The 10,308-nt window shown below is 47.2% G+C and overlaps 1 protein-coding gene across 1 annotated transcript in view; it reads left to right on the top strand.

Moving 5' to 3' along the window:
- kcnh8 (potassium voltage-gated channel, subfamily H (eag-related), member 8) overlaps positions 1–9,788 on the top strand; it is an 82,529-nt gene extending 72,741 nt beyond the window's left edge. The window contains exons 13-16 of the mRNA XM_056297985.1: positions 193–497; positions 866–981; positions 1,230–1,309; positions 9,144–9,788. Coding sequence (XP_056153960.1) covers positions 193–497; positions 866–981; positions 1,230–1,309; positions 9,144–9,788 — 1,146 coding nt within the window. The remainder of the gene's footprint in view (positions 1–192; positions 498–865; positions 982–1,229; positions 1,310–9,143) is intronic.
- Positions 9,789–10,308: the final 520 nt, after the last annotated feature.

Below are 10,308 nucleotides of genomic sequence, written 5' to 3'. Positions count from 1 at the left end.
CCACTGCTGCACCAAAGCTGTTGCTTTGGCTGACTAGAGTATAAATGTTATCTCTCTATCTCTAAATTATAAGTAATCTGGCCAAACTCCACAGCGTGTTTTGAAGTGTTCCCAGTGTGTAACTTAGTGTCATCTATCCCAGGTGAATGACATTTGCTGCTTGCTTTTGAATTTTGTTCTATCTGTTCGCAGTCTGAGGTAAGGGGCAATGGACGAGCGATTCAGGGCTATCCATCCATCATTCAGAGGAAAGGGCAGGAGGAGGACGAGGAGGAGGAAGAGGAGGAGGAGGAGGAAGATGAGGCAGTGTCTGTGTCTTCCTCGTTGAAGCGGAGCCAGGTGGTGTACCTCAGGGATGGCACCAGCGGGCACTCTTCACTGGGCCGGCCCGGCCAGAAGAACAAAACCACAGACCAGAAAACCAGGGGGTCCCGGAGGAAGATGAAAATCCAGCAGGCGACTCTTACGACGCTTGACCCTTCCAACCTCAGCCCCAGGTGGTTTAGACGCCGTTACTGAGTGGCTGTAGCTAGTGATCTATTTGCCTGACTTTCTATAGTTATACCAGATGTGTTTCTCCAGGTTTATCTGGCTCTCAGTCCGTCTTCATGTCTGTTTTTATCTGCCTGTTTTTGGGCTCTCTGTCTTTTTGCCTATTTTGCATTGCACTCAGTGCATTTATCACTACAAAGAAGATGTCTGTATTTCTTCGCAATGCTTTATCAATGCCTTTTTCCATTCTCTCCCTCCAATCTCCTCTGTCTTCTCTCTCTCTCTCTCTCTCTCTCTCTCTCTCTCTCTCTCTCTCTCTCTCTCTCTCTCTCTCTCTCTCTCTCTCTCTCTCTCTCTCTGTCTCTCCATGCAGGATAGTTGATGGTACTGAAGATAGTGAGGGGACAGAGAGCTCCCCTGCCTTCTCCTTTTCCCCCAACAGAGCTTGTCCTGTCAGTGGGACAACCACTGTCCCAATCACTACCACAGGTCTCCATATCCTATAAAACATTTCCGCTGTCATTATCTGGTAAATTAATCATCCAAATTGGTTGATAATCGACAGTTAGTTGGGCTCTTAGCCAGTGAATATTATCAAAATACATCAGCCTGAAGTCCTATTCTATAATGAGGATGATTGCGGTGAAATCAGGGCATCTGGCAACAGCAGCAGCTTTGACTTTGTAGTTTTTCTGTGGTGACTACAGCGACCTGTAACTTGCTAATTTGTATCATAGATATGCTACAGATAAGCACAGCGGAGTTAGCAGCTAAAGCGGAGGAGACCAGGGGACAGCTGCACCACCTTGACCAGGAGGTAGGGCTTTGTGTGTGTGTGTGTGTGTGTGTGTGTGTGTGTGTGTGTGTGTGTGTGTGTGTGTGTGTGTGTGTGTGTGTGTGTGTGTGTGTGTGTGTGTGTGTGTGTGTGTGTGTGTGTGACAAGTTGGCTGTAAGTGGAAACATTGCTTAGGTGAGCTCCTAGTGTTCAGGTACACACCAACCATATGGCCAGCTCAGGCAGTAGATGGACGAATGGACAGATGAATGGAAAAAAAGAGGGATAGAGTATGGCACAGTAGCACATGATGGAAAAGGACAGGTCCAAGTGTCTCCAGAGGACACATGTTTTTACGTTTTTAGACTATCTAAACCAAACTGTCAAAGTCTCTAATATGGAAGCTCTCTGAGTTATAAAACAGGCAATCAGGTTTTTAATCAATCTGGATCCTGCAGTGAGACCATGAATATACCATCTGTCTCTTAGTATCCAGAAAATACTAATTTGAAATATCTCTTTGGTGTTTAATTCCTTAAAAGATTTGTGCAAGGCCAGTATAAAGATAGTGTCCATGGTCTTACTAGCACATATTCCGGTGAGATTTCATCTCCTCTGTTTGCAGCCCACGGTGCTGACGCCCACTCTCCTGTGCCGTATCCCATGGTTTTGTTTGGCGGGTGGCTAAATTGACATTAGACTTTTGGCAGGTTAGGTGCACTGTTTGTGTCCCTTTGCTGAACCTCGCTCTGTCATCTGGGTCGAGTTGATTGAGAGAGAGAGAGAGAGAGAGAGCAAGACAGAGAGAAATGAGAGAGAGAGCAAGAGAGAGAAACGAGAAAGAGAAGGAGAGGCAGAGAGAGAGAGAGAGAGAGAGAGAGAGCGAGAGAGAGAAACAAGACTGGCCTGGAAGACAGCATTCACATATGCGCAAATGCAACACGCACACACACAAACATACATGCACAGACACACACACACACACATGCAGACCCCCCTCCCCTCACTCTGGGTTGCCAGTGTTTGACAGGTTGTTTCTCAGCATGGCTCTGCCTGTTGTTCATCCTTTCCTGGATCAGCCCATACCACTAAATATGGCAGATGGGGGAACTGTTACAACTCCTTACACCTCTCTTCATACACAAACACACATTATGAAGGCACATAGTAATGAATGCAGTATATCAATATGACTGCTGTAATAAGGACTAAGAGGGGACTGACTGCACAGTTACAATGATGCCATTTTGGGATTTTTTTTTTTAAAGTAGGAAAATAGGAGTGGTCCTCAACCATGATATTATCCAAATCAGTTGATGTTAGTTCTAAACATGAGTCTGGTGAAACACACAGATGGTGCGTCACACGTAATCAGAGTCACAATCAAATTAATTGGCCAAGTGGGCCTATGCACATGAGGAATTTGACTTCGTTACACTGCAGCTTCTAGCACTTGCATACATCACTCACACACACACACACACACACATACACACACACACGCACCCAAAACAAAACAAACAAAAAACAGAAGAAATAAATGGAACAACAAACAGACATTGGAGGCAAGCATGTATGCACAACAGGTATGTCACTACTGTACAGAGTCTTGTTATGGTTGAGTAATCAACAACCTATGCCCATATTTTATACCATGTTGCCAGACATGGTCCTGATGTCTGTGGCAACCAAACAAGTGGTTTTGCTAGAGCTAACTCTCCCCTGGGAAGATTGGATGTAGGAGGCACAAGAAAGGAGGAGGGCTGGGTATGCAGATGTGGTAGCTGAGTGTCGGAGGAATGAGTGGAAGGCCCACTATGTGAGCCGATTGAAGCGGGCCGCAGGGACTTTGCAGGCCAGTTTCTACACCAGGTCCTGGGACTCTTGGGGATATGTGGGCTTCAAAGAAGAAGAGCCATTAGAAACATCTCAGAAGCCACTGAAAAGGCTTCCCGTTGGCTCTGGGTGAAGAGGGTGACGCGTGGTGTAATGTGCTCCTTGGACACAGTTGGGGCTTGAGCAACCCTGGCTGGGTTTCTCGGGCGAGATTGTCTGATGTTAAGACCCGAAACACCTGATGACCCTGAGATCATTACTGACGATGTGTCCAGGTTGCACCACATGGTGTATCAAAGAACTTATATACTATATTGCCCATACACTATACCATATACTATACCATGACTCCAAAACTCAACATGCCCATATACAATGCTATATACTCCCGCTATGTGTGGAGAAACAGCAAGCCACTAGTCCACCCATACAGGAGCTCAATTTAGTGTCTAAAACATAACCCACAAGTCAGTTTTTAAAATATCTGAAATGGCCAACTCAGTCAGGTGTTGACATGTGTGAACAACTATCCAATATCCCCCCCCCTTTTCTCCCCAATTGTATCCGGCCAATTACCCCACTCTTGTAGGCCATCCCGGCCGCTGCTCCACCCCCTCTGCCGATCCAGGGAGGGCCACAGACTACCACATGCCTCCTCCGTTACATGTGGAGTTGCCAGCCGCTTCTTTTCACCTGACAGTGAGGAGTTTCGCCAGGGGGACGTAGCGTGTGGGAGGATCACGCTATTCCCCCCAGTTCCCCCTCCCCCCTGAAAAGGCACCCTGACCGACCAGAGGAGGCGCTAGTGCAGCAACCAGGACACATACCCACATCCGGCTTCCCACCCGCAGACACGGCCAATGTGTCTGTAGAGACGCCTGACCAAGCCGGAGGTAACACAGGGATTTGAACCGGTGATATCCATGTTGGTAGGCATCGGAATAGACTGGTACGCTACCCCGGACACCAACTATCCAATATTTGAAAATCCTACTGTATAATCACCCATCTGCCCTCTACAGACAGCATCCCTACATTAAGGGGAGGAATTCATTTGAAACGTTAAACCTGTTTCCAGTGGCCCGAGGTACACTGACAGTGTCTCATCCCCTCTAAAACTGAACTGTTTTTTGAGGGGAAACAGCAGAGGGATGAAAAAAACAACAATTTTTCAGTCCACAGTGAGCACTTTATTGTACAAAAGATAACACAACCTCGGCAAACAAAGTGGATAATTAAACTAGAACCCTTTCCATTCTGACTGGCCTGCTATTTTGACAGCAAATACTCCAAATATGAAAAGCAGAATTCAGAAAATGCTAGGTCTGAGAGAGGGGACATCTATTTTGTCTCTCCAAATTAAGGGTAGAAACATTATTAGTTGGAGTGGTGATGTGAAAGAATCAAATTTGAAGAGTCAAATTCACTGTATTTTGGCCTCTAGACTGTGGAGAGGGTGGATGAATATGTGGACAGTTTGGTTATTGGGTTGACAAGTGTCTCTCATCTCCAAACAGTACTGGGTGATAATACTGGCTGGCAATGATGTCTCTCACTGTAGTTTACCTCTGTGGGGAAACTATCCTCGTCCAAACAACTGTAAGTCCCTCTTCAACCCAAGTGGAGGGTATCGGTAATCTGAGCACAGACACACAAACACACACACATGCAACCACAGAAAGAGATTTCCCAGATATCATGAATTCTTCAAGCAAGATTGCGATGGCCATAAACCTGTTTTCACAGGGTAATCGCATTTTTTACCTCTTTGCAACCACACGGTGCATTCGAGACCAAGAGAACAAGGACACAGTTTGTTTTTCGCTTCTTTTTTTGAGTGTACTATGCTGAATCTGAACCCGAAATGGGTGCTTTCTCCTATGCATTTCAGTCAGTCAAGCAAATATGGTTCTTCCATATTAAAACCACTCCTGCATGGCTCTGTTAAATCAGCGATGTTTTAATGAATTACAAATGAGGGGACAGCTTTGCCTTGCCTTTGTGATCCTGGGGCCTTTGCCTTTGGTGCCCTCGCTTCAGTAGTACATGGACTTGGCATTAGCATGGCCTAGCAGGGGCGAACGTGGTGACCTCTGCACTTGGAAATTTTCATCAGCACCTCAGTCAAAACCATGGAACAACAACCCTCCGTAATAGGCCTATTAATCCTTTTGTTTTCATGACAATGGACTAACAACCACATAAACACACACACACACACACACACACACACAAAACCCTACACTTGAAGAATGAACATCAAAAACAATGACTGAAAACCCCAATTCAGATGATTTTTTTCACCATGTAAATTACATGAATATGCATATAGATTTTGTGGTGGGACCTGGTGAGCGAAATATGGCATGTATTGCAGCTTTCAGATGAGATAAAAGAGGCTCATCCTGCTTCAATGTTTGATACAAATGCCGACAAAAGTGCATCCAGAACTCAGGATTACTGTAGTTAAACCCTAAACAACATTTTATTGAACTGTAGAGATGTCATTACCACACATAATTTTACCATTTGCCAATGTAAGTGTCAACACTTTCAATGGAAAAAAAAATCTGTAGCTGTGCCACCCTCTTTCGATGAGAATTTTAACTGTGCCGTTGATTGGCAATGTAGTACTAAAGATTGTTGATGCAGTACTGAAGGTTTCAAGGTTGTATGATGTCAGTGTGCGGTCGCTAAAAAAAAAAGTCAGAGATGCATCTCCATACCTCTGCTTTCAGAAGCTCACACCCTTTTCCCCATTTAGAGCCTGTCCCCCTAATCATCATTTTTCTAAAGTAGGTCAGTAGATGGTGTAGTACTGTCAGCACCTTGGACCAGTATCTTAACAACATGATGAAAGCCTGCAGTGTGGTGTCACTCCTGTCAGATGCAGGATGCTGTGGCTATCTTGGTGATGAGAGGGATTCTTGTAAGAAACTTTTTCTTCTTTTTTTTTGGATCCCCCCCCCCTTTTCTCACCAATTGTACCCGGCCAATTACTCCACTCTTCCGAGCTGTCCCGGTCGCTGCTCCACCCCCTCTGCTGATCCGGGGAGGGCTGCAGATACCACATGCCTCCGCCGATACATGTGGAGTCGCCAGCCGCTTCTTTCCACCTGACAGTGAGGAGTTTCACCAGGGCAACGTAGCATGTGGGAGGATCACGCTATTTCCCCCAGTTCCCCCTCACCCCCGAACAGGCACCCTGACCGACCAGAGGAGGCGCTAGTACAGCAACCAGCACACATACCCACACCCGCTTCCCACCCGCAGACACGGCCAATTGTGTCTGTAGGGACACCCAACCAAGTCAGAGGTAACACGGGGGTTCGAACCTCCGATCCCCGTGTTGGTAGGCAACAGAATAGACCACTACGCTACCCGGATGCCCCAAGGAACTTTTTCTAAAATTTGATTCACTCGGTATTTCTATTTCATCAACTGAGCTTGCACCAACCAATGTGTGTTAGGAAACTTGACAAGTAATTGTCCATTTACTAATTGGTTGATCAGTGACGCAGCCTGTTTGGCAATCAGGATTTTATTTTATCCATTATCCAAACCGCTTATCCTGCTCTCAGGTTCGCGGGGATGCTGGAGCCCATCCCAGCAGTCATTGGGCAGCAAGTAGGGAGACACCTTGGACAGGCCGCCAGGCCATCACAGGGCCCACACACACACACACACATTCACACCTAGGGACAATTTAGTATGGCCAAGTCCCGTGACCTACATGTCTTTGGACTGTGGGAAAAAACCGGAGCACCCCGAGGAAACCCAGGCAGACATGGGGAGAACATGCAAACTCCACACAGAGGATGATGCGGGACGACCCCCCCCCAAGGATGGACTACCCCGGGTCTTGAACCCAGGACCATTTTGCTGTGAGGCGACCGCGCTAACCATTGCACCACCGTGCCGCCATAAAATCCTGATTGCCTGTTTGGCAATCAGGATTTTAATGCATTCTAATGCTACAATAGATACAATAAGATAAGTTTGCGTTAATTATCCTTAGTAATTTTTGATACTATAGCAGTGACCCTAACCACAACCTTGAGGTCAGAGCTCATTTTATAAGCCCTCATGGCTGAAGGCAGCATAAGTGCTTGATGACATGACTGCAGACTTTTGAGCCTGTACTACCTGTCGGTGTAACCTGGTGCTGATGTATCTGTGGCTGTTGTTTTTCTGCAACCCCCACTGACGGTCTGTCTCTGAGGTGGGAGCACTAGAATTGTGTTGACGGCGTGTCAGATTGGACTGCCGCTCTCAGCTTGTCTATTTTTAACAGAGTCAGAGTTCAGACCCAGGCTTTTATCCACATCTCCAGGGAGAGATAGGGGAGGCTGGGATAAGAAAAAAGAGGGGGGGGAATAATTTAATGTGTAAGAATAATTTTGGAAACTCTGAAACTTTGTTGAAGCCCATGGGGGCAATTGTCTTATTGCAGCAACAAAGAACAGGGAATAGATAATTATACACTAAATAAAAAACATAAAAACTCAACAAATTATCCAAACAAAAAGAACATAAAAAATGAACACACAGCATTTTTGCTAAAAAAATTTGAACTTGTTGGCTTGTGGGCTCTGCAGTGTCAACAGATTTGTAGACTGGCACATATTTGCAGTTCGCAGATCTACAAATTTAAGAAAGTGTGTCTGGGCAGGATGTGCAAATGTGAATTGCCGGTTCTCAACATTAGATTTAAAGAGCATATGTGCATAGCTCCTATGCATATCTTTGCACATGCTTGCATATGTGCATGCATGCATGCACACCTTTGAATCTGCATACTGCATGTGTGTTTGTCTTCCTCAGTGTGTGTTTGAGCAAAAAAGAGAGGGAGAGAGAGAGACATGATCTTGGCTTGGTTCTGTGTGCTGGAACCTTGGCAGACAATATGTGCACAACCTGTATCCCTTCTTGACGTGTTCATATACTGACTGGCACAGTTCCCCACTTAAGCCCTGTGTCCTGCCGAAGGTTGATGTGCGTCCAGTTGCACTGATGCGTTTGACGGGAATGATGAACGCTTGATGTATGCTTTTGACTGGCAGAAGCAGATGGCCTGTTGGCAGGATTCTGTCGCCGTGCCCTCTGTGGACACGCCACTTGCAAAGCCCAGCTAATCACCCCGCCTCCCTCCCCTTCAATCTAATTTGACAACCAATTGGAGCAGCAGGATGTTACATGAATAATGGCAAGCAGGGAAGTGCCTGATATAGACTGAGAAGGGTCGACCTCATGACAAGAGCTTTGTAATGATGCAATATAATTACATTTCCTGATAAATATCTGGAGACTCTCCACATCACTGCCTAGAAACAAGTGATCCTGAGAGTAACCAAGACATTCATCCAAAATGGCTGACTCACAATGCACAATATGATTAATCAAAGTGGGGGATTACCGGTTCGAATCCCCGTGTTACCTCCGGCTTGGTCAGGCATCCCTACAGACACAAGTGGCCATGTCTCTGGCATCCAGGTAGTGTAGCAGTCTATTCCGTTGCCTACCAACACGGGGATCTCCGGTTCGAATCCCCATATTACCTCCGGCTTGATCGGGTGTCTCTACAGACACAGTTGGCCATGTCTGCAGGTGGGAAGCTGGATGTTGGTATGTGTCCTGGTCGCTGCAATAGCACCTCCTCTGGTCGGTCGGGGCGCCTGTTCGGAGGGGAGGGGGAACTGGGGGGAATAGCGTGATCCTCTCACGCGCTACATCCTCTTGGCGAAACTCCTCACTGTCAGGTGAAAAGAAGCGGCTGGCGACTCCACATGTATCGGAGGAGGCATGTGGTAGTCTGCAGCCCTCCTCGGATCGGAAGAGGGGGTGGAGCAATGACCGGGACAGCTCAGAAGACTGGGGTAATTGGCTGGATGCAATTGGGGAGAAAAAGGGGGAGAAAAAAAAGAAGAAGAACCAAAGTGGCAATTTCATGTTTAAATGTGACAATATGCCATGTGGCTCTGTGGTTTTGTGTAACGTGGAGATCAATATGGTATCTGTGTGTTTGTGTTTGATTTGACAGGTGAGCTCTCTGGGGAGGGAGGTGGCAGAGCTTGGACGGGTCATGAGGAGTATGGCCCACCTCCTGGAGAGCCTCATGTCATCGTTGCCCAAAACAGCAGTGGTCTGTCCCGCACACTGCTCCCCGGTACACCCCGCATACCTGTCCCAACCCACGCCCCCACAGTCCTACCCCTCGCCCTCCTCCTCTCAGACTGGGCCTACCTGGACAGACACACTTTTCTCGTCTCCCTCCACATGCATGCTCAACCTGCAGCACAATGATCTCCAGTTGGGCCATTCCACTTGTCTAGGCCCTGGCCTCAGACAGGCCCAGGCCCTGGCCCTGGCCCCCAACCCCTCAGCCCCCTACCCTCCACATGCAACCCACCAGTTCCAGTCGGCCCTGTCCTCTTGCTCCTCCTCCCTCATCACGGACACCACCGTAAAGTCTCACCCGTCCTCTGTGCCCCCCACCTCATCAGGAGTCTCCTGCTGCACAGTGGAGGGTGCCGACTCCACGCAGCCTGGAGCGAATGATCCAGAGGTCTTCCCACCAGTTCCCCAGGATGAGCGAGAAGGAGGCACCCCCACGTCTCATCATAGTTCTGGAGGTCTTCCAGTGAGCAGCCACCATCAACACTGCCATCAACCCGGTGGATTGTAGCAAAGCCCCAACTGAACTTATTATTAACGCCAACTGACTTAAAGTCTGTTACTTTTGTGTTGTTGTTGTTTTTTGTTTTTTTTTTGGATGTGCTAATGGACCTGAGATAAGACGTACAAAGCCCGTCCCCTATATTGAGGGAGTTCTGATATAAATGGTATATAATTACCATTTTCGTTTTGTCTTAAAGGCACGTGTTTTTTTTCTTCTTAAATCAATCGCATGAGAATATGAAATTAACACGTCGAGGGTTTTAGATATGTTAGTGTCGTGGTGACATAGCATCTCTACCAGGGTCCTATAAGCAGAGGCAGGAGGTGGGAGTCTTGCAAATTTTTAGCAAGGTTGCTGTGAATTTCAATGGACAGCAGGACTGTGCCATTCTGGGGAATGAGGTGGGGGGGGGCATTTGTAACATCTTTCTGGCTCTGTGGCTCTTGGCTGATGGTTTCAGGTTGGCTGAGCTGATCAGAGGAATAGAATACAGTGCCGGTGGTAGGGAACAAGGGGGCAGGAGGAG

Source organism: Lampris incognitus, chromosome 18, assembly GCF_029633865.1.
Source record: "Lampris incognitus isolate fLamInc1 chromosome 18, fLamInc1.hap2, whole genome shotgun sequence".
Classification (NCBI taxonomy): Eukaryota; Metazoa; Chordata; class Actinopteri; order Lampriformes; family Lampridae; genus Lampris; species Lampris incognitus.
Note: the sequence above shows the minus strand (reverse complement) of the source record. Positions and strands in the feature narration are given on the sequence as shown.